Below are 25,346 nucleotides of genomic sequence, written 5' to 3'. Positions count from 1 at the left end.
ATGTATCAAAAGCACTATCCCCAGTTTAGACTGCATGTAGCAATAACACTTTCCCCAGCTAAAGCAGCATGTAGTACTAACACTCTCCCAAATTTAGACAGCATGTAGCACTAACACTCTCTCCAGTTTAGACGGCATGTAGCAATAACACTTTCCCCAGTTTAGGCAGCATGTAGCACTAACACTTTCCCCAGTTTAGGCAGCAGTTAGCAATACAGTCTCCCCAGTTTAGACAGCATGTAGCAATAACACTGTCCCCGGTTTAGATGGCATGTAGCACTAACACTCCCCCCAGTTCAGGCAGCATGTAGCAATACTGTAACACTATTAGCAGATTAGATGGCATGTAGCAATAACACTATCCCCAGTTCAGACAGCATGTAGCAATAACACTATCCCCAGTTTAGACAGCATGTAGCAATAACACTTTCCCCGAGTTTAGACAGCATGTAGCAATAACACTTTCCCCAGTTTAGACAGCATGTAGCAATAACACTTTCCCCAGTTTAGGCAGCATATAGCACTAACACTCTCCCCAGTTTAGGCAGCATGTAGCAATAACACTATCCCCAATTTAGACAGCAAGTAGCAATAACACTATCCCCAGTTTAGACGGCATGTAGCAATAACACTTTCCCCAGTTTAGACGGCATGTAGCAATAACACTTTCCCCAGTTTAGGCAGCAGTTAGCAATACAGTCTCCCCAGTTTAGATGGCATGTAGCAATAACACTATCCCCAGTTTAGACAGCACGTAGCAATAACACTATCCCCGGTTTAGACGGCATGTAGCAATAACACTATCCCCAGTTTAGACAGCATGTAGCACTAACACTCTACCCAGTTTAGACGGCATGTAGCAATAACACTCTCCCCAGTTTAGACAGCATGTAGCAATAACACTTTCCCCAGTTTAGGCAGCAGTTAGCAATACAGTCTCCCCAGTTTAGACAGCATGTAGCAATAACACTGTCCCCGGTTTAGATGGCATGTAGCACTAACACTCCCCCCAGTTCAGGCAGCATGTAGCAATACTGTAACACTATTAGCAGATTAGATGGCATGTAGCAATAACACTATCCCCAGTTCAGACAGCATGTAGCAATAACACTATCCCCAGTTTAGACAGCATGTAGCAATAACACTTTCCCCGAGTTTAGACAGCATGTAGCAATAACACTTTCCCCAGTTTAGACAGCATGTAGCAATAACACTTTCCCCAGTTTAGGCAGCATATAGCACTAACACTCTCCCCAGTTTAGGCAGCATGTAGCAATAACACTATCCCCAATTTAGACAGCAAGTAGCAATAACACTATCCCCAGTTTAGACGGCATGTAGCAATAACACTTTCCCCAGTTTAGACGGCATGTAGCAATAACACTTTCCCCAGTTTAGGCAGCAGTTAGCAATACAGTCTCCCCAGTTTAGATGGCATGTAGCAATAACACTATCCCCAGTTTAGACAGCACGTAGCAATAACACTATCCCCGGTTTAGACGGCATGTAGCAATAACACTATCCCCAGTTTAGACAGCATGTAGCACTAACACTCTACCCAGTTTAGACGGCATGTAGCAATAACACTCTCCCCAGTTTAGACAGCATGTAGCAATAACACTTTCCCCAGTTTAGGCAGCAGTTAGCAATACAGTCTCCCCAGTTTAGACAGCATGTAGCTATAACACTGTCCCCGGTTTAGATGGCATATCGCACTAACACTCCCCCCAGTTCAGGCAGCATGTAGCAATACTGTAACACTATTAGCAGATTAGATGGCATGTAGCAATAACACTATCCCCAGTTCAGACAGCATGTAGCAATAACACTATCCCCAGTTTAGACAGCATGTAGCAATAACACTTTCCCCAGTTTAGACGGCATTTGCAATGACACTTTCCCCAGTTTGGACAGCATGTAGCACTAACACTCTGCCCGGTTCAGAGAGCATGTAGCAATATCACTTTCCCCAGTTTAGACAGCATGTAGCAATAACACTTTCCCCAGTTTAGACAGCATGTAGCAATAACACTATCCCCAGTTTAGACAGCATGTAGCAATAACACTATCCCGAGTTTAGACGGCATGTAGCAATGACACTTTCCCCAGTTTGGACAGCATGTAGCAAAAACACTTTCCCCAGTTTAGGCAGCATGTAGCAAAAACACTTTCCCCAGTTTAGGCAGCATGTAGCAATAACACTTTCCCCAGTTTAGGCAGCATGTAGCAAAAGCACTATCCCCAGTTTAGACTGCATGTAGCAATAACACTTTCCCCAGCTAAAGCAGCATGTAGTACTCACACTCTCCCAAATTTAGACAGCATGTAGCACTAACACTCTCCCCAGTTTAGACGGCATGTAGCAATAACACTATCCCCAGTTTAGACGGCATGTAGCAATAACACTTTCCCCAGTTTAGGCAGCATGTAGCAATAACACTATCCCAAGTTTAGACGGCATGTAGCAATAACACTATCACCAGTTTAGACGGCATGTAGCAATAACACTATCCCCAGTTTAGACGGCATGTAGCACTAACACTCTCCCCAGTTTAGACGGCATGTAGCAATAACACTATCCCCAGTTTAGACGGCATGTAGCAATAACAATATCCCGAGTTTAGACGGCATGTAGCAATGACACTTTCCCCAGTTTAGACGGCATGTAGCACTAACACTCTCCCCAGTTTAGACGGCATGTAGCAATAACACTATCCCCAGTTTAGACGGCATGTAGCAATAACACTTTCCCCAGTTTAGGCAGCATGTAGCAATAACACTTTCCCCAGTTTAGGCAGCATGTAGCAATAACACTTTCCCCAGTTTAGACAGCATGTAGCAATAACACTTTCCCCAGTTTAGGCAGCATGTACCAATAACACTATCCCCAGGTTAGACAGCATGTAGCAATAACACTATCCCCAGTTTAGACAGCATGAAACGCTAAAGCACACCCGTTTACACAGCAAACGCACGAACACTCTCCCCAGTTCAGACAATGCACAACACTTAGATTCTTTATTATCCATTATTCGAATAAATACTGACTTTGTTCTTCTACATTTGAGGCAAAAAAGAAAAAAGCCTTTGAGCTCAATTTACTTCTTCCATCGAGGAAAATCTATAGATATAAGATCATATATGAGAAATTCAGAACATAGAGCAGATCAAACCTTTTTGTATATGAAGTGCGGGGCTGTGGTATGTCGACTAGCTTCAGTGATTAGTGAGGCAACGATATTGTCAACATTTAAGAAAAGGTGAGAAAGATGATTAAACAAAAAAATAAATGGTTGGGTATGTGAACAGGGTAGGCACATTCAATTCGGACATCAGGAAATCCAACACAGGGATCATAGCTGCATGTGCTAACATCAGAGAACACTCCGCAAGTAGTGGTCAGCAAAGTAACCTGTCAGCTTTGTGGCATTAATAACTTTTGTATCTTTATTCAACTTGAATGAAAGCATCGTTTGTTCAATAAGATTCTGCAACCAACAACAAGCATTATGTACTTTCACGCTACTGCACTGACATTTGCACAGTATACTGTTCTTGTTTAAACTGTTTAAAATGGATTTCCTTCATTGGTAACAATGCCGGCCTTTCTGTTATGTGGTCTGATCTGTGATCAATCACCAGTTTTTAAAATATTTTCAAGGATGAAAGAAAAATTAAAACTGTATGAACAAAACCAATTCCTTTTCACATTTTAAAGAGCCAAATTTATCAATGTACCAATATAAAAATATTTATTCAAACTGAACAAGCTAATTGACAAAATATGCCAGCTCCAATATTACTTGACTGTTAGTCTTTAATCCAAATTCTGAGCATGATATATTATAAGAACTCGTGCTGCTTAACATTTTGTTTTAGTCATCAATACAGATGATTTTTGTTACTATCATCTCTTAACAAATAGCTTTCCCATTTTGCTACCGAGGTATCAGAAATGCAAATATGTCGCAAGCTATTCCAACTATTTATGGAAAATATTACCCACTGTTGGTATCGGTTCCAGAGTAATCTATTTAGGCCAAAATTAATTTCTTGTCAGACTCTTTGAAATATCAAGTTTACAAAATTAATATTCAATTTTAACATCCTAACCTTTAGCAATATTTATTCTTTAAATTTCAATAATCGGAAACACTCAACAAAAAGGGAACATTATTACATTTTGACTTATAAAGCCAATATTTTTCTTTACCATCCATTTAGGAACATAGAAGTAAGAGTAGGCCATGCATCCTCTCAAGCCTCTTCTACCATTCAATTAGATCACGAGCGATCTTTATTTTAACTTCATCTAACCATCTTGGTTTCATATTCAAGTGAACACAGACGGCTTCTACTAAAACTGCCCTCATAATTTAACACTTTTAATCTCAGTATCCCTCTGGCAAATTTGAACTACAACCCCTCCAAAGCTCATATACTCTTCCTGCATTTTGATACTCCAGTTTGAGGCTAAAAAGAACTCTGAGTAACCATAACATAACGTTCATACTTCTCTATTGCAGTCCTCTTGAGATGGGGTCCAACATTCCATTCATCTTTCTAATTGAATTTGTAGCTGTTAGTGCCTTCTGTACTTGGACCCCTAAATATCTCTGCTCCTCCACTCTCTCTAGTTTCTCGCCATTTACAATACATTATATTTGAGGAGTCCCAAGTGACCTCAAATGCATGCACATTACAGAATTGGGTGTAATCACATGTGTGTGTGTGATTGGAAATTACCTGTCTACAGGTAGTTGAAAGAAGTTTAAATGGCCTTTTAGAAGTACTACTAAATATCTACATAATTTTAAACCAGTACTATAATTGAAGCATTACTAGTCTGTCGCCCTGCTTGCCTGCAGGAAAGAAGTAGGAAGTTCACTTAAAGCCATTGCACGTTCTTATTAAAGGATGTTTTATTTTCCATCAACAAATGAACTGTTAGTGCTTTGTATCAGAGAGGCTCCCTTGTCTGTGAGGAGACATACCCTTTCATTCTCTTTACTTCAACTCAGAAATCTATCCATTGGTTCTGGGATATTGAAATTTCTGTGTATACAGATTGCATGCTGAGGAATTCTGCGAAATGTACAAGTTGTGAATGCACAGATGTGGTTGGGAACCCGCCTATTATTCAGAGAAAAAATTCCTACCAAAATTCTGGTTTTTGAAATGTTCCAGGAATTAAGCTACAAAAGGGAATTCAATAGGTAAATCATTTTGGACATCAGAAATTCAAGTTACTCTAAACAAAATGTCTAATAAACAATATTTCAAAAAAAAATTGAGCAATTTGACTGGTGCGCTGTTTGTGTTTATTTTTAAAAACAGGCCAGTTCACAGTTAGTTGCTATTGCAAGTCCTTAACACTTTCCATCACTACCCAACAGGGCAATTGTGGAAGAGGGAGGTAGTAAAAAAGGAACTAGCTGCTGCTGCCGCTTGAAATTTGCCTCCCACAGAAAACAGAACAGTTTTATGTTACATGAGATTCCGGATTTCATTGAGGTTATAAAACAAGGATCCTTTATTCCACTAGCATCAAATCTTTATAAGTATTAATGGGAAGGCTTAACTCCAAAAAAGAAACTACTTACAATGGAGATTTGCGGCCAACTCTCCAGATCTACTAGCATCCTGTCAAGAGCTCAACTCCGGATCTCTAATTTAAGTTACATTTTAAGGGAAACAATATATATGTGCCATTTTAGCACTGACATTAATGAACTTGATCTTACCATTTGACATAGTGCAAAGTTGGGGCATGTTCCTTCTATGAATTCAGAGTTTACTTGAGAAAAACAAGGGCCGGAATTCTCCGGTCATTGCGATTCACTTTTCCTGCTGGCGGCACATTCCCGCCCGCAGGTTTCTTGGCATTGTGGGGTGACTTCAGTGGAAAATCCCATTGACAAGCAGCGGGAAGACAGAATCCCACCACGAGCAAACGGCATGCCGCTGGGAAGCATGTGGCTGGGGAACTGGAGAATCCAGCCCAAGCTCTCTGAAGGCACTGCTGTATTACAAGAAAAAATAAGTTACACGCCTGTGAATAATGATGTTCTGGTTAAGCAAACTGAGCTGTGTTCATGCATGCACATGTGTGCAAAGCTCCAATCACGGGTATAACTCGGGTATTTTAAAAATAAAAGTTAATTTCAACCGTGTTGTGACTCCGGGTCAAGTGGGGCTGGAATTAACCACACACTGGAACACTTGTCTTATTTATTTAAATGATGATTGAATTAGTACTCTGGTAAGAATCTAATAAAGCTGGTAAATGATGCAAAATGTATTGAAAGGTATTATTTTAACAAAGTAATTCCGATATAGCTGCCAGATTGCCTGGAAAATGAAACGGACAGCAAAAAACGAGGTGACACATTAATTTTCACGTTTTAATCCAGATAAGAGGAAATAAAATTAATCTTCAATTGAAATGACAATCATACTTGAATACTTGTGAGAATGGCAATCTGAGCAAACTACAACTAGTTGGAACACGTGGTTGTCAAAGTGGAGGAAATGAAATGTAAAAAGACAATACCATTTGCTGATTTCAGTATGTAAATAGACAGGTAGCAGCAAACACTGCATGGTTTGTGGCCTCCCACGTGCCAGAATAAAGAATATTTTGCAGCAGGTGCAAAACAAAAAGGCTTTGGAAAGGGAAGGCAACTCCCAGGAGCAGTGGTTCAAAGGGAGAAATATAATTGATATCCTGCAAAAGAAATTTCAGCTATTTGGAGATAGATTAAAGAACTACTCAGTAATCTCAGAGTTACTCTCTGAGTCACACGCACTCCAATTAGTAGAGAAATGTAAGATAAGCAAAGTAAATGTGTGGCTGAAAAGATGTTAGCAGAAATAGTTCATATTTAGCTGTGGTTCAGTATGCCCAGCAAGGGATCGAGGGGTTTCATCTCAATTAAGTTAGAATCAGTCCTTGCTGTGAGAATAACTGATACTGTAGTTGACGGTTTAAACTAATATAGCATTGGAGCAGGAAAATAAGACGAGCAATCAGAAAGCAAGGCAAGGGACAAACGAATGTGGGAAAGATAGGAATAAAAAAGAAACATTTTGAAGAACTTAAGGAATTAAAATTAATAAAATTATCAGAGACAGGTTCAGAGTGTATGTAATATAAGTCCACAAAGCACTGTGAATAAAATTTGTGAGCTACAGCTATAGATTTTCAACGAGGGGCAGCATCACACAGAATTAAGAAAAATAGTAACAGAGATTCCAGCTTTCCAGCCTTTGGTCTGCTTAACCTGACCCTCACCTACACTTATGATGGATGCCTTTGGCCCAAGCAAAACTCCCTGGTTGTTTTCCTTGGAAGAAAGGAAATTTCATTAAAATGCTGAAGAAATGAGGGAGATACTAAATTAATACTTTGCCTTGGTTTTCGGTTTTCACATTAGAATGTGATCATGTAAGTAAAGGGTACGAAAGGAACAGAAAAGAAAAGAAAAATCGACTTACATTAATCTGGCATTTTTCAGAAACGCTGGATGTCTCAAAGCACTCTGCAGCCAATTAACTGAAGAGTGTTCTAGTAAATGCAGCAGCCATTATGCTCTCAACAGGCTCGGGCATGGGGAAAACTCCCCTGCTCTTCTGTCAAATTGTGGCATGGAATCTTTTACATCCACCCGAGGCAGATGCGACCTCAGTTTAACGTTTAATCCGAAAAACAGCATTTCCGGCAGTGCAGTGCTCCCTCTGTACTGCACTGAAGTGTCAGCCTTGATTTTTATGCTCAGCCCTGATGTAGGACTTGAACCCAGAACCTTGTGATTACAAGGAGACGGGAACAGGCAAGAACTTAGATGGAATAGCTATAAGTAAGGAAATAGTACTGAAAACAATTGGCTGCAAGTGGGAAAGGCAAGAGTGCTGACTGAAGTCAAAGAGGATATAGGAGATGCTCCAACCATAATCCTTTAAGCATGCTGAGATGAGGATGTTGTGCCAAAGCAGCTGTTCAAAAGAAAACAGAACTACAGAGCACTCTGTTTAATATTAGTAGCAAGCCTCCAGAGACTATAATACAGTATACAATTGTTGGCTAATTAAGGATAACCAATACCAATTTGTAAGTCAACCACACCTGAAAAATATAGTACAGCTATGTGAGGGAATGGACTGTGGATTGAAAAAGGAAATGCTGTTGATTTTTTACATTTGGAATATGGACATCACTGACAAGGCTGGTATTTAATTCCCATCCCTTGTTATCCTTGAGGGGTGGTGGTGAGCCTTCTTCTCAAACCACAGTAAACTTTGTGCCTAGTGTTGTTAGGTAGGACATTCCAAGTTTCTAATCCAGTTTTGATCAATGAATACTTACAGATGTCCAAGTCAAATTAGTGTCCAATATTGGTAGGAAATTGGATTTGATGGCATTCCCAGGTAACAGCTGCTTTTCAGACATCTTGATAAGTTGCTGCAGTGCACTCTGGATAGTACATACTGCAGCCCACTGTAAGTTGGTGGTGGAGAGAGTTATTTAAGCTGGTGGCTGGGATACCAATCAGGCCCACTGCAAAGCCCTGGATGGTGCTGAGCTTCTTGAATGTTGTTAGTGTTACGATACCCTGGGCTAGGGCACGGTCAATTCCAGCCCCCCTTGACCTGGAGTCGCAACACAATTGAATTCACCAATAATTCTTAGATAAATATCCAAAGTCTTTGGTCCTTAGCTGCCCATTAATTACAACCACCAGGTTTGTAAATGTGGATTCTGTGGACGAATGGCGTGCGGTGCTGCGAGTAAGTCAATGCTCAATCCAGTTCAAGCTGGGTGCGTCTGCCAATCTCCTTTCACAGGCGGATTTCAACTGCATCAAGAAGCCACCCAAGCTCCTTCCAGCAGCCTGCCAGCTCCTGGACTATAACGGCAATGCCATCACAGCACTGGGATCTTGCCATCTGCTCGTCTCCAACAAGAGCAATCACGCAAGGCTACGGTTTGAGATCGTCAAGCCAGACAGGGCCTCCCTGCTCAGCACACAAGCATGCAAGCAGCTACACCGTGCACAGCGGGTCTACACAATGACCTCCCCCAACGGGGATCTTCAAGCCGGCATTGACGACATCCTAGCTCAGTATCCGGATGTGTACAATGGGATGGGCACTCTGCCATATCGGTACAAGATCCTGTTACAGCCTGATGCCACGCCTGTGGTCCACGCACCAGGCCAGGTCCCGGCTCCACTGAAGGAGCGCCTGAAGGCACAGCTCAAGACTTTTCAAGACCAGGGCATCATCTCTAAAGTTACAGAACCGACTGACTGGGTCAGCTCAATGGTATGTGTGAAAAAGCCTATGGGGGAGCTGCACATCTGTATTGATCCCACGGATCTCAACCAGAATATAATGCGGGAACATTACCCCATCCCGAAGTGGGAGGAACTCACAAGTGAGATGGCACACGCCCGGTTTTTCACAAAGCTAGATGCGTCACAGGGAATCTGGCAAATTCAGCTGGACGAGTCCAGCAGAAGGCTCTGCACCTTCAACACACCGTTTGGCAGGTACTGCTACAATCGTATGCCGTTTGGCATTGTCTCAGCCTCGGAGATCTTCTATAGAATCATGGAGCAGATGATGGACGGCATTGAAGGGGTTCGTGTGTAGGTGGACGACGTTATCATATGGTCCACGACCACCGAAGAGCACATCTCTAGTCTCCAGCAGGTATTCCGCCGTGTCCATGCCAATGGCCTCAAGCTGAACAGGGCCAAGTGTTGCTTTGGCATGTCGACACTAAAGTTCTTAGGTAACCAGATATCTCAACAGGGTGTGCGCCCGGGCGCAGACAAAATCAAGGCCATTGAAGCCATGAAGACCCCTGAAGACAAGGTGGTATTGCGCTTTTTAGGCATGGTAAACTTCTTGGGCAAGTTTATCCCAAACCTGGCCTCCTCAAACACCTGGTAAAAAAGTCTACTGCCTTTGAGTGGCAGGCAGCTCATCAAGCAGAGTGGTTGGAGCTGAAAACCAAGCTCACCATTGCACCTGTCTTTGCATTTTTTGACCCCGACAGCGAAATTAAAATCTCGACAGATGCGAGCCAGGACGGCATCGACGCGATGTTGCTCCAGCGCGATGACACCTCATCCTGGGCACCGGTTGCCTACGCATCACGGACAATGACACCCACCGAGCAGCGGTATGCCCAAATTGAAAAGGAATGCCTGGGCCTGCTTACTGGAATTCTCAAGTTCCACGATTATGTCTACGGTCTGCCGACGTTCACTGTCAAGACGGACCACAGGCCTCTGGTCCACATTATCCACAAGGACCTGAACAACATGAAGCCCCGGCTGCAGCGCATCCTCCTCAGACTCCGGAGCTATGACTTTGAAATCGTGTACACGCCTGGCAAGGAGCTCATTATTGCGAATGCCTTGTCCCGCTCTGTAGCATTGCCCCGCTCCGTAACCTTGCCTGCTGACCCGCCAGCATTCAACTAACAGATCGAATCACAGGTGCAGCTGTGGGCCAGCAACCTCCCGGCATCGGATGAAAAGGTGATTCGCATTTGCGACAAGACAGCCAAAGATCCTCTTCTGCAGCGTGTCATGCGCCAGCTCGCCGATGGCTGGCAAAAACGGCAGTGCCCTCAATTCTTCAATGTGAAGGACGACCTGACGGTAGTTGATGGCATCCTCCTCAAGCTGAACTGCATTGTCATTGCACTCAGTCTCCAGAGCTTGGTGCTCCGGCAAATCCATGAGGGACATCTGGGTGTCGAGAAGTGCAGGTGCAGAGCCAGGCAGGCTGTCTACTGGCCTGGGATTAGTCAGGACATCTCGAATATGGTCCTCAACTGTCCGACCTGTCAATGCTTCCAGCCAGCACAGGACAAGGAGACGCTTCGGCAGCACAAAATCGTGATCTCTCCGTGGTCCAAGGTGGGCATCAACCGCTTTCATGCCAATGGTCATAATTGTGTTAATCATTGATTATTTTTCTAACCACCCAGAAGTTGTGAAGTTCTCGGACCTCACATCCAAGACCGTCATCAAGGCCAGTAAGGAGACGTTCTCCAGGCATGGTATTCCACTCACTGTCATGAGTGGCAACAGTCCTTGCTTCAGCAGCCAAGAATGGTCAAGATTTGCTCAGGTATATCAGTTTCATCACGTCACTTCCAGCCCGCATTACCCGCAGTTCAACAGGAAGGTTGAGAAAGGGTGCACATAGTGAAGCAGCTCATCTGCAAGGCCGCAGATACTGCTTCTGACGTCAACCTAGCGCTACCTGCGTACAGGGCAACCCCTCTGTCTACTGGCATGTCACTGACTCAACTCCTGATGAACAGGGACCTGCGGACGACTCTTCCAGCCATACACTTGCCTGACCTAAGGACAGATCTATGGTATTCATGCCACTGATTTGCCTGTGCTACTCCCGGTGGATGCTTTTCGGATCAAGCTGCCTTATGGAGGCTGGTCAGCTCCAGCTGTTGTTGTTCGACAGACCGCTCCCCAATCGTATGTTGTGCGTGTGGCTGATGGCTCTGTTGTGCGGCCCATCTGCTACTGTATGTAAATAAGTTCGTTTTTCGGCCTACACATGTAAATACTTTCACATAGGTCATACAAAAACATTTCAAAAGTGGAGATGTCATGATATGCAGTCATGCACATAATGAGATACAAACAGGCAGCTAATGAATACAGAGAACAGGACATAACCAATCTGCAGGCAGAACACTTGGGGGTGGTTTCCCACTATAAAAGGCACGAGGCACTCGCACTCCACCTCTTTCCACTGGTGACATCTACAGTGCGAGTCAGGGTGTACATATCATATAACTCCTACAGCACGTGGCTAAGAGCTAGTCTGGTTCAGTCAGACAAATTAATCACACTAGGTTAGCAGAGAATCAAACTCAGAGGATTGAGCCAACTGTGTGACAGGTTCAATAAATCATATTGAACTAATTTCAAGGTCTGGAGTATCTCTCAGGTAAAGCTGCATCCAATTGCAGCCAGTGTTATCTTACTGTGCTTAACACGACACTCCCCAACAACTGGAAATATCGTCATTATTTCTACGCTATCAAACTCTTTTCATGATCTTAAAACCTCTATCTGCTCCCCCAAACGGGGAAATAGTGCCATAGTGGTAACGCCACTGGACTAGTAATCCTGTTGTCCAGCTTAATCCTCTGGAGGCACAAGTTCAAATCCCACCATGGCAGCTGGTGGAATTTATATTCAATTAATAAAGTCTAGAACTGAAAGCTAGTCTCAGTAATGGTGATCATGACACTCTAATCGATTATTGTAAAAACGCATCTGGTTCCCTAATGTCCTGTAGGGAAGGAAATCAACCACAGCTGTGTAGTTGACTCTTAACTGCCCTCTGAAATGGCTGAGCAGGTCATTCAGTTCAGGACAGTTGGGATGTGGAACAAATTCTAGTCTTACCAGCGACATTCACTCCCATGAAAGAATACTTTTTGTTAATCTTCTTTTCTCCAGAAAAGGTTCCCAGTTTTCTCAATCTTTCCCGTTAGGTATAACCTTTGACTTTTCATTCATGCTACCATTCAGTACATCTTAGAACCATAGAATTCCTATAGTTCAGAAGGAAGCCATTCGGCCCATCAAGTCTGCACCAACCCTCTGAAAAAGCACCCTACCTAAGCACACTTCCTCTCCCCATCCCCGCAACTCCATCTAATTTGCTGACCCCTGGACACTAAGGGGCAATTAAGCATGGGCAATCTACCTAATCTGCACATCTTTGAACTGTGGAAGGAAACTGCAGCACCCGGAGGAAACCCATGCAAATTCAGGAAGAAAATGCAAACTCCACAGAGACAGTCACCCAAGGCCGGAATTGAACTTGGGTCCCTGGTGAGTTAGTAGTGCTAACCACAGTGCCACCCTTTTCACTTTCTCAGTGTCCCTATATCCTTTTACTATAATTATTCACAGTTCTCCAAATTATGGGCGGCACAGTAGCACAGTCATTAGCACTGTTGCTTCACAGCGCCAGGGTCCCAGATTTTATTCCCGGCTTGGGTCACTGTCTGTGCGGAGTCTGCACGTTTTCCCCATTTCTGCATGGGTTTCCTCCGGGTGCTCCGGTTTTCTCCCACAAGTCCCGAAAGATGTGATGTTAGGTGAATTGGACATTCTAAATTCTCCCTCACTGTACCCAAATAGGTGTCGAAATCTGGCGACTAACGGCTTTTCACAGTAATTTCACTGCAGTGTTAATGTAAGCCTATGGGTGACAATAAAGATTATTATTAATTTTGTCTAACTAATATCCATTACAAATTTAGCACAAGCTTTCTGTATTTCAATTCTATCCCTTTGGAAAAGAACCTCAATGATTGGTTTGCTTTTTGATGGATTTATTAACAAGTGTTGCTACTTTTAGTGATTTGTAGATATGTACAGATCACTCTAGTCCTATGCCCCGTTTAGACAAGTATTTTCCAATGAGTACCATAGGGGTCAACTTGTTCACCAAGTATACAAGTGAACCACTGTTTGGTCGCCATTTTGAAACATCATCAACATCCAACGCAAGAGTTGGTGTGTCTTAAATTCCTGTGCATCTTTGCGACACAGCCCATAATGCCTGCTTGACCACTAGCGCTCAGTTGTAAGGGAAGTAAAACATACTTTTTGCTGTGTCGCGGATGCCTGGTCAGCACTCAATAATGGTTAAGATAGCGAACCAGGCTGTAACTCTTTTTGAAGTTTTAAGACTGCAGAAAAATCGATTCGGTCTAGGAGTGATAATATAAGAAATAGGGCTTGGTTATTTTACAAACAAAACTTTCCTAAAACAAAAGAAAACAATATTTGAACGTTTACCTTAACACAATCCGTTCCCATCAAACCTCACCCTAAACACACAACTCTCTTTCCACTTACATAGACAGGCAAAGATGATTCTTGTATTTACAAACCAATTCTCTGCTGTAAGTCAAATTCCTTTAGAACCCTTTTTGAAAGTCTGTAATCAACAATAGCTTCCTTCATGACCTCTCTGGGTGACCTCTACATCCTTCTTTTGGACCATATTTTATGACCTGTTCACATCCATCTCCATGTAACAGATTTCATGGCCGATTTCATGTTTGCTCATATCCTTCTCTGTCTGTTCCAAATTGATTCTCTCTCTCTAAACTCCGCCCAGCCCTTCAAATAAAAGGTCCTCCTCTTGAATCTCCAGATTGGAGCAGACTGTAATTGGGCTGCTTGATTGCCCACTCCAGTTTACATTAAAAAAAGTTATGCTATTCATATGCACCTAGTCTTCCAATGACAGACCATCAGGTCATCAGACTCTGTCAATAGGATAATGGCTGGTACCTTTGTTGCACTTCCTCCAAGGAAAATGTAACCTTTCATAGGTAAGGAGATCAAAAACTCTAGGTACGATCTCGGCAAGCCCCTTTCAAACTGCAGTAAGACTTTGTCACACTTATACTCTAAAGTGGTTAACTTTACACTCTCATACATTCCATTTGCCATCCTCTTGTCCATTTAACTTGTCTTTATCTCTTTACGCTCTTTGTGGCCTTCTCACTGTTTACTTCCCCACCTAATTTTGTATCATCAGCAAACTTGGTATACATTACACCTGGCCCTCTGATCTAAGTCAGTGATATAGATTGAAAGATTGTGCAGATTCGGTCCATACCCATTGAAGTGTAGAAGATTGGGAAACGTGCAGGATTCTGAGGGGACTTGACAGGGTGGATGCTGAGAAGATTTCATAAAACCATGTTGACTCTGTCTAATGATATAATAAAATCATAGAATGGTTATAGCATGGGGGTGGCCATTCAGACCATCATGCTGTGCTGGCTCTGTGAAGGCACAATTCATCTTATGCCACTAACCCCCTTCTCTCCATAGCTCTGCACATTCTTTTTAGATAATAATCCAATTCCCTCTTGAATGCTTCAATTGCACCAGACTCCACCACACTCTCAGGCAGTGCATTCCAGATTCTCATCACTCGCTATGTATAAAAAGGTTTTCACGTTCCGCTGATTTTTTTTTTTGCCCTCTGGTTCTCAATTCTTCCACCAATGGGAACAGTTTCTCCCTATCTGAATACAGTAACTCCATCAAATTCCCTCCACCAAGGAACTCCCAACTTTTCCAATCTTTCTACATTACTGAAGTTCTTCATCCTTGGAACCATTCACATGAATCTTTTCTGCATCCTCTCTAATTATGACTTCAATTGTTGTTACCATGTCCCTAGTAATATTATAAATGTTTCCCTATTATTGATGTTGATTAACTGGCTATAGTTACCTGTTTTCTCTCTCTCCTTTCTTGAATAGTGGGGTTACATTACTTTTCAATCGATGGGGCTGTTGTACAGAATTTTTTTTAAAGATTGCCCTGTACACTTCAGGCGATATGCATATAGGAACACAAGTGGTAGGCACAGAAATCCCAGAGAGTTGAAATCCTCAGGCAAATGTAAGAATCTTCAAATATCTTCCTGCTGAATCTTTTTGGGATGGTGGAAGAAGAAAATGTGATTGGTTTAATTAGAATGTTATCAATAATTTCTAATGGGAATGGAGGGAAGAGGAGAAGTTGACACAATGGTGATAGAAAATTGCAACTGTATGGATTGGCTGTGCCAAAACCAATAATTCAATACTTGATTCATACATGTCCACAGTACTATATAGAACATTATTGCTAACTAGCATGGTAGCACAAGTGGATAGCACTGTGGCTACACAGCGCCAGGGTCCCCAGTTAGTTTCCCCGCTGGGTCACTGTCTGTGCGGAGACTGCACGTTCTCCCCACGTCTGCGTGGGTTTCCTCCGGGTGCTCCGGTTTCCTCCCACAGTCCAAAGATGTGCAGGCTGGGTGGATTGGCCATGCTAAATTGCCCTTAGTGTCCAAAAAGGTTAGGAAGGGTTATTCGGTTACGGGGATAGGGTGGAAGTGAGGACTTAAGTGGGTCGGTGCAGACTCGATGGGCTGAATGGCCTCCTTCTGCACTGTACGTTCTATGTATATATGTTCTATGTTTATTTGTTAAGACACCAAAAGGAGGAATCCTCTTATTCAGCTCCAGATTACCTTGCAAGCCCTTTCCTGGCAGGTAGGCTAATCCATGCTATTTTAAAGGTCCCTGATGGACTCCTTAATCTCAGTCTCCTGCAGACCCCAGTTCTCCAGGTTTAGGTAAATGTAATGGGAATGTAAAGGAATGAGGATGTACTCCATATCAGGCAAACAAAAATTTGAATTGAATCACTGTAGCTCGATTTAGAGACTCATGCACTGTCATATGTCTTTTGAACTGTCACAGACTCAGCTGGCCAAATATACAATTAGTTTTTTTTTAAATCATCATGTCTCAATTCACATAGCAATGTACAGAAGCCCTGAAGCTCCTGCATTTAAGTAGCATCAGAAAAATACACCAGGGACATTCATTCCCTTTAAAAACCTCTGGACTGTCAATAAATCTGCAGACTGATGGGATTTAAATCCCAAACCAGTTTAAACCTACATTAATAGATATAATTAGGAACAACCATCTTCAGCTGCTTCATCCTTCCTTCCAACATAAGGTCAGATGTGGGGGATGTTCGCTGATGACTGCACAATGTTCAGCACCATTCGCAACTCCTCAGACACTGAAGCAGTCCAGTGCAAATGCAGCCAGGCTTGGGCTGACAAATGGAAGTAGCATTCACGCCACAAAAGTGCCAGGCAATCACTTTCTCCAATAAGAGAGTTAAACCATCATTCCCTGACATTCAATGGCATTACCATCACCGAATCCCCTACTATTAACATCCCGGGGGTTACCACTGACTAGAAACGGAAATGGACTAGGCTTATAAATACTGTGGTTACAAGAGATGATCAGAGGCTACGAATTCTGCAGCAAGTAACTCACCTCCTGACTCCCCAAAGCCTGTCCACCGCTACATGGCACAAGTCAGGAGTGTAATGAATGTTCCCACTTGCCTGGATGCGTGCAGCTCCAACAACACTCAAGAAGCTCAACACTATCCAGAACAAAGCAACCTACTAGATTGGCACCCCTTCCACAAGCATTCACTCCCTCCACCACCGATACACAGTAGCAGCAGCATCTACAAAATGCACTTCCAGAACTCACCAAGGCTCCTTAGGCAGCACCTTCCAAACCCACAACCACTATCATCTAGGACAAGAAGAGCAGATACCTGGGAACACCACCACCTGGAGGTTTCCCTCCAAGTCACTCACCATCCTGATTTAAAAATATATCGCCTTTCCTTCACTGTCGCTGGGGCAAAATACTGGAACTTCCTGCCTAATAGCACAGTGGGTGTACTTACACCACAGGGACTGCAACGGTTCAAGAAGGCAGCTCACTGCCACCTTCTCAAGGGCAATTAGAGATGGGTAATAAATGCTGGCCTAGCCAGCGAAGCCCACATCCTGTAAAAAATATTTTTTAAATTGACCAATTAAGTCTCAACCATAATTCAAGCATCACATTTGGCATTGTTGGTAACACAAACATAAGACCATAAGACATAGGTGCAGAATTAGGCCATTCGGCCCATCAAATCTGCTCCGCCATTCAATCGTGGCTGATATGTTTCTCATCCCCATTCTCCTGCCTTCTCCCCATGAACCCTGACACCCTTATTCATCAAGAGCCTACCTATCTCTGTCTTAAAGACCCTCAGTGATTTGGCCTCCACAGCCTTCTGCAATGAGTTCCACAGATTCACCACCCTCTGGCTGTAGAAATTCCTCCTCATCACTGTTTTAAAGGATTGGCCCTTCAGTCTGAGGCTGTGCCCTCGGATTCTAGTTTCTCCTACTAGTGGAAACATCCTCTCCAAATTCATTCTATCTAGGCCTCTCAGTATTCTGTAAATTTCAATGAGATCCCCTCTCATCATAATCCTGAACACAGTCAAATAAACCTTTAGCAAATCCACTGGTAGCATGAGGGTTGTGTGTGACAGGTAGCCCAGCATATTTGATATTGCAGAACAAGACTTGCAGAGTGGGAGGGGTGGTGTTATTAATCAGACAGAAATTGGCCTTGGGCATTTGATCTCTCTCAAGTGACAGATGGCAATCTTTTGAAAAATTTCAGCCAATTTACTTTTTTTGTTCCTATTTTTGGTTTCAATTGGAGCAGGGAAATGATTACAATACCATAGATGATCACTAATTGTATCTTTAAATGTACATGTTCTTGTGTGCAATAAAGTTTCAGCAAAATATATACAGCCAGTGATTTAAAAATTGGCTATCTACAATAAAAGATGCCCATCCTTGTCAATATAAAATATATATATTTTGCTACAAAAACTGAAGGCACTGAATGTCCTAGGAACAATATTAGCAATTACACTAAAATTCTGAATTAATTCATGAATAAGACACCAAAGAGACTTGACAAGTTAAATAGACAGAGACTGTTCCCACACTTGAGGAATCCAAATCACAGGAACACAATTTCAGGATAATAGGATGATTATTTAGCGCTGGGATGAGGACATACTTCTTCACTCAGAGGGTTGTGAATCTTTGGAATTGTCTATCCCAGAGAGTTGTGGAAGATCCATTGAGCTATTATAGGAGACAGATTTTTGGTCTCTCAAGGAATATATGGAGCAGGCAAAAAAGTGGAGTTGAAGCAGAGGAATTGAATGTGGGGATGCAGGTTCAAGGGGACTAATAATCGTCTACTGCTATTTCAATGCCGTCTGGCCTTCAATCAATATCTCCACACATTGTTTTTAAAAATACATAAAATTATTTTTGTGTTGAATCATAAATGAAATATTTTACTTGGGCAGTACCTAACCTAATTTTGCAAGTACATTCAACTCTATATCTGTGCAAAAAAAAATTGTTCCGCTTCCCTTCCCTAAGCACTCAATTCACCTTCGGATTAAAAGGTACACATTTCAAGCATTGCATGACACCTTTCCAAAAGTCTAATATTTTGCCTTCAAAAATATTTTTAAAGCTCCAGCTTGGTAAATCAAGGAAAACTTTGGCAATGGTTTGATATGAAATCGATCGCTGTGCCATGGCAAGAATCAAGTGACTATATTTTTCAAAAACATGTATGATACAGCAAAAAAATGTGCATCTGAACCAAATAGATTTATTTTCTCATGTTGCATTAATCCATGATTCCAAGGATAAACTGGCAACTAGAATATTGCAAACAATTGTTGCCACATTTTAATAAGGCCGCATAAGGTTCCCTGATCAGGCAGATATTAAAATTAAAGAACGCAATCATGATAAAAATCAAAACTGCATGAGAGTATAACTATCAAATGAGGAAGGATACATACACATTTGAATAGAACCTGTAGTTTTAACCATAGTGGAAGGACCTGCTGTAGCTAATACAAATTGAACAAAAAGTACCCAAATTTAGGTTTTACACTAATAGTACAGTACTGCCTCCTGTACAGGGACAAAAAGAAAGCTAATTAGGAATAAAGGAACATTATGTCTGTTTATCCATCAAGAAAAAATTAATTGTGTAATGCGAAAATCTCATTTCGGCAAGGCTGTCTCATAAACTTTCTAAAGGAGACAATGGGGGTGAGTTCCACTCCATATACAGCATTTGATTTTTCTTACTTTTCCCTTAATCGTACAAAATGCTTTGCGAGCACAATTTCTGAGAATCAATTTTGATTTACCTTTTAAGAATCTTAAATTAATTACTGCCTCACACTGCGAGTGATAGAATTCTGACCAATGTTTAAAATCACAAAATTTAATTGGTCTTGAAATGTAAAAAAAAATGACTATACAATCCAATTTAATGCTAAACCTACTGCATAATTAAAAGTGACACCACCATCCAGAATTAATAATCTGGTGTTAAAATTCAAATACAACATATTTCCCTTTTAGTGGCACTTAAAGTTTTTGCTTTAAGACTACAAATTTGGCAGCAACAACGGTCAAGCTGACTGCAATCCTATTACTCCAATACTATTATAACAGAACCAAATAAATTTAATGATTATGGATGGTGCTTACTTCAGGATTAGGATCAGAGCGGGATTACGGCTAACAATGTTAGGGTTAAAGGGTTGGCACAACAGGGAGTTTGCAGTACGGCTACTATAGGAAACACCTGGAAGTACCACCACTATTTGTTCTTCTTTCTATGCCATCAAAATTGTATCGGGGACGGGGAGGGGGATGAAAGACAGAGAAGACATTATACAACAACACACTGATGTATTAAATTCCATTTTAACATCACACTGTAATTATTTTGGCATAGGACATGTGGAGCTTGCAAGTTACCTAATGTACAATTGCTAGCTGTCCCCATCCCCAAAATGCCTCTCAAAAACCAGCTCACCTGGATGTGGCATGGTGATGGTCTCGTTGACATTGTTGGCCCCCACGTTGTAAACGACCACGGCCGAGGCATTCTGCCTGGCGGCGTGCAGGATCTTGTCCTTGTAGGTGCAGTTGCCCCTGGGTATGAGCGCGATCCAGCCCTTGGCGGCGGAGTCGGGGGGCAGCTGGAAGCGGGCCTGGGGGTCGCAGGCCAGCCTGTCGTGCTGGGCGGGCGGCGCCAGCCAGCCGCGGGCGTCCTGCTTGAGCGAGTGCTGCCCGTAGCGGCCGCACTCGCTCTTCTCCGACCTCCTCTCGTAGGTGATGTTGACGAAGGCCGTGTACCATTCCTCCTTCTCCGCCACCGTGAAGTCCAGGCACAGCAGATGGACGAAGCAGAAAGACAGCAGCCATGTTGAGAGAGCCAGACTGCGGCAGGCCTGCACCAGGGACACCGGCATCACTTCAAACGGATGAGGCCAGGCGGACGGACGGACCCCTCGGTCGATCCCAATCGGCTTCAAAGAGGAGAGCCGATTTCATATATTGTTCAAAATAAAATTGTTTTTGTCTCTTCCTGAAGGAAGCGTACGAGATGAAGCGACCCCTTTCTTTAAAAAAAATAACTTTTGTTCTTCTTCCGGAGATATGCGCGCACATTTATGTGTGTGTGTGTATAATATGTGGTTAACATTTATCGTTGTCGAGGCCCCGCAGTCGCTACGGGAGCTGCTGTCCGGCTCGATGCTGCAGGAGGCGGCTCATGGTGCCGCTCCAACCGCCCTGTGTGTGGGTGGGTGGGTGGCGGGGGAAGAGGAAGGTAGAACCACGCAATTAATAAATGAAAAACGAAAAGAGAAGAGCATGCCTTGGGCGATCACACATCCCCACCACCCCCTCCTCCCCGGAGAGCCGGCACCAGCCGCTGTGGAGTCGGACGCAAGGCGCTGAGCTCCGACGCGCGGTCTTTGACGCATTCGCGCAACGAGCCCGAAGGCGTGAGAGTGGCGAGCACACAGCACACACATGTCAGCATCTCTTCCCCCCCCCCCCCCCCCCCCCCCAAACACACACATATATATGTATATGCATAACCACACAGGGATGTGCAGCTTCCCGGATTGAAAGAATCCCTTTGATACTCGCAAAACCAAAAAGTGGCCTTTGTTTCGTCTTTTTTTTCAACATAAATTTAAAATACCCAATTCTTTTGTTTCCAATTAAGGGGCAATTTAGCATGGCATGATCCCGCCCTGATCCGTCCAACATGGTCCCGGGCCGCACAATCCACGCCAACCAACATCCATCTGGTCCGGGACCTGGCCCAACATCCATCTGGGCCTGCTGTCGTGGGCGGCACGGTAGCGCAGTGGTTAGCACTGTTGCTTCACAGCTCCAGGGTCCCAGGTTCGATTCCCAGCTTGGATCACTGTCTGTGCGGAGTCTGCACATTCTCCCCGTGTCTGCATGGGTTTCCTCCGGGTGCTCCAGTTTCCTCCCACAGTCCAAAGGTGTGCAGGTTAGGTGGGTTGGCCATGATAAATTGCCCCTTAGTGTCCAAGAAACTGCAGAGTGTGGTGAACTCAGCCCAACGCATTACATAAGCTTGCCACCCCCACATTGATTCTGTATGCACCTCCCGCTGCCTCAGGAAGACAGACAGCATTATCAGAGACCCCTCCCACCCAGGCATTGCCTTCTCCAGACCCATCAGGCAGAAGGTACAGACGTCTGAAGACCCGCACATCCAGACATAGGAACAACTTTTTCCCCACAGCTACAAGACTCCTCAACGACTCCTCCTTGGACTGATCTGTTCCCTGTAAGAACACTATTCACAACGCCCTATGCTGCTCTTGCTCATGTATTTGCTTGGTTTGGCCCCTTGTTCCCCACTGTTTGTTGATGTACCATTTGTCAATGTACTCTGTTGATTATTCTTTTTGTCTATTATATGCGTACTGTGTACATTCCCTCGGCCGCAGAAAAATACTTCTCACTGTACATGTACATGTGACAATAAATCAAATCAAAAGCTGACGTGGGGTTACTGGGTTACGGGGATAGGGTGGAGGTGTGGGGAGCTCCTTCCAGAGGTCGGCACAGACTCGAGGGGCCGAATGGCCTCCATCTGCACTGTAAATTCTATGTCTAACATTCCCGTAGGGCTGGTCTGTCAAGCGTCCTCCTGTCCCTTGATCAGGAGAAGGTGTTTGACAGGGTAGATCACAAATATTTGTTCAGGATTCTGCAGGCATTCAGGTTTGGGTCGCATTTCGTCGCCCGGATCCGACTTTTGTACTGCTGTAGAGTGTCTCATTAAGGTTAATGGTACGGTGATGGCACGGTAGCACAGTGGTTAGCACTGTTACTTTACAGCGCCAGGATCCCGGGTTCGTCCCACATCCCCTGAAAGAGGTGCTTGTGAGGTGAATTAGACATTCTGAATTCGCCCTCTATGTACCCAAACAAGCGCCGGAGTGTGACGACTAGGGTATTCTCACAGTAACTTCATTGCAGTGTTAATGTAACCTACTTGTGACAATAAAGAGTATTATTATTAACAGGTCCCTTTCGGCACCCCTTCGCTTTGGGAGAGGAGTGTATCAGGGCTGCCCCTTGTCTGGGCAACTCTATTCTATTTACATGGAGCCTTTCCTGCGCCTCCTGTGGAGGAGGTTGTCGGGACTGGTTCTGCACAGGCCAGGCATCTGGGTGGTCCTTTCGGCTTACGCTGATGATCTGCTCCTCTTGTTCGCTGACCAGCGGAGGATGCAAGAGTGCCAGGCTGTGTACTCCATCGCATCCTCTGCCATGTTCAACTGGGCCAAGTGTTCTTGACTCCTGTTCGGTCTGTGGCAGATAGACCCCCTCCCAGAGGAGCTCAGGCCTTTCACCTGAAGCAAGACAAGCCTCCTCTACTTGGGAGTCCATTTTGCCCAGCTGAGGAATCCCGGCTGGCTAACTGGCAGGAGCTGGAGGCCAAGGTCACTGCTCGCTTGGGATGCTGGACAGGACTGCTCTGAGTGGTGTCTAACAGGGGCCAAGCTCTCATCATAAACCAGCTGATAGCCTCCCTGCTGTGGTACCGGTTGGGTCACTTTGACCCCTACCCTTGACGTTGTCACAAAGCTCCTGAGAATGCTTGTAGGGTTCTTCTGGAACAAGAGGCTGCACTGGGTCGCTGCTGAGGTTTTGAGTTGCCCAGTTGGGGAGGGTAACCAGGCACTGATGTGCCTTCGCACCCAGGTGTCGATCTTCTGCCTTCAGACCCTGCAGCGATACCTTTACATACTTTGGCGACGCATTTCTTCTGCCAGGTGAAAAAGAATGAAATGAAAATCGCTTATTGTCACAAGTAGGCTTCAAATGAAGTTACTGTGAAAAACCACATGCCGGCGCCTGTTCGGGGAGGTTGGTATGGAAATTGAACCGTGCTGCTGGCCTGCCTTGGTCTGCTTTCAAAGCCAGCGATTTAGCCCTGTGCTACACCAGCCCCTAACTGGTGCACGGCCTGAATTATGCCGTGCAGTTCCTATTCGTGGATCTGCAGGGTCTTTGTTACACTCTGCAAGTGCTTCCCGTCTTTTACCAGGACCTTCTCAAAGTCTGGAGCATGGTCGCCTCAAGCCACAGCTCCCCACTGTCAGGAGTGGTGGCTGTCATCAAGGAGCCACTTGCTGAGGATTCCGCATGTCCACCAAAACCATTTTGAGTGGCTGGTGGAGGAGTGAGCTGTGGCTGCCGGTTTACCAGGATCGAGGACGTGCTGGGTGGCGGAGGAGTGGGCTGGATGACACCCCACAAGTTAGCACAATGCATGGCAGTGGACACCCGGTCCGTGGCCAATGTCTTCCAAGACCTCAAAATGGTCATGCTCGGATCAGATAACACTCGCGGTCTGGAGGACGTGCAGGTGTGCGGTGGTATCCTGGCTGAGCAAACCCCTGCTCGGACGGAATTCCACATTGGCCCCAAGCCCTGAAACCTCCTCAGGGGCTGATGCCTCACAATCCTAGCCACCTCACAGATATACCCTCCATGCCTTTTTGCACTGCGCAGAGGATCATCCGACCAGATTGTCTGACCCTCTTCCGTGGCTACATTCACAGCCGGGTGTCCCTAGAAAGGGAGCAAGCAGTGTCCACAGGCACCATCGAGGCCTTCTGTGTCTGGTGGGCACCACAGGGTTTGGAGTGCTTTACTGACCCCCTTAATTGCACTCCCATTTGAAGTTTTTAAGTTTCCATTGATCTTTGTTACGTTTGGGCAGTGCCCCTAACAGGAGCGACACCTTTTTGGTTTGTCCCTCGTTTGTTTCCTTTTCTTCTATTGTGTTAACCTCAAAAGAGTGGCCAATCCACCTATCCTGTACATCTTTGGGTTGTGAGGATGAGACCCACACAGACACAGGGAGAATGTGCAAACTCCACATGGACAGTGACTCGGGGCCGGGTTTGATCCCACCGTTGACCCCTTGTTTTCTTAACATTGCACTTGTGAGAAAGTATTATCCAATTCACAGGTTTTTCTTGGTGGTTCAGAAAATAAACTCTCTGAAACGTCCCTCTCCTCGAGTTTTGCAGCTCCAAAAGAGGCCTTTCGGCCCATCGATTTGCACTGTTGTTGACTTTTGAGTGATAAGGCAATGTATTAAGTATTGCACTTTTGTCCTATTTTCAAAATCCCAATCAGATGGAGGATCGGGAGTATGGGCCACCTAAACCCTCGAGCCTGCACCACTGTCCAATAAGACCATGGTTGATATAATAGTGGCCTGAACTCCACTTTCCTACCCGTCCTCCCATATAGTTGAAAAATCTGTCTAAATTGTTGTAACGGTTGCTGATCCATATCCTAGGATATCACAGTAAAGGTAATGCCCCCCCTTCTGGGGCTGCACCCCCTTCACATCAGCCAGATACCACAATTTGGAGGTGGCACAGACATGTATTAAAGTGCAGATTTTC

The 25,346-nt window shown here is 44.2% G+C and overlaps 1 protein-coding gene across 2 annotated transcripts in view; it reads right to left on the bottom strand.

Moving 5' to 3' along the window:
- rnf150a (ring finger protein 150a) overlaps window positions 1-21,336 on the bottom strand; it is a 127,115-nt gene extending 105,779 nt beyond the window's left edge. Inside the window, exon 1 of one of the 2 annotated variants that reach the window (XM_038792455.1) lies at window positions 20,399-21,336. In XM_038792455.1, the coding sequence (XP_038648383.1) occupies window positions 20,399-20,837 (439 nt within the window). In that variant the 5' untranslated portion in view covers window positions 20,838-21,336. The remainder of the gene's footprint in view (window positions 1-20,398) is intronic. The other variant, XM_038792454.1, reaches the window with a different exon arrangement.
- Between the last annotated feature and the right edge of the window lie 4,010 nt (window positions 21,337-25,346).

Source organism: Scyliorhinus canicula, chromosome 3 (genome assembly GCF_902713615.1).
Source record: "Scyliorhinus canicula chromosome 3, sScyCan1.1, whole genome shotgun sequence".
NCBI lineage: Eukaryota > Metazoa > Chordata > Chondrichthyes > Carcharhiniformes > Scyliorhinidae > Scyliorhinus > Scyliorhinus canicula.
This window is presented reverse-complemented; position numbering and strand designations above follow the sequence as displayed.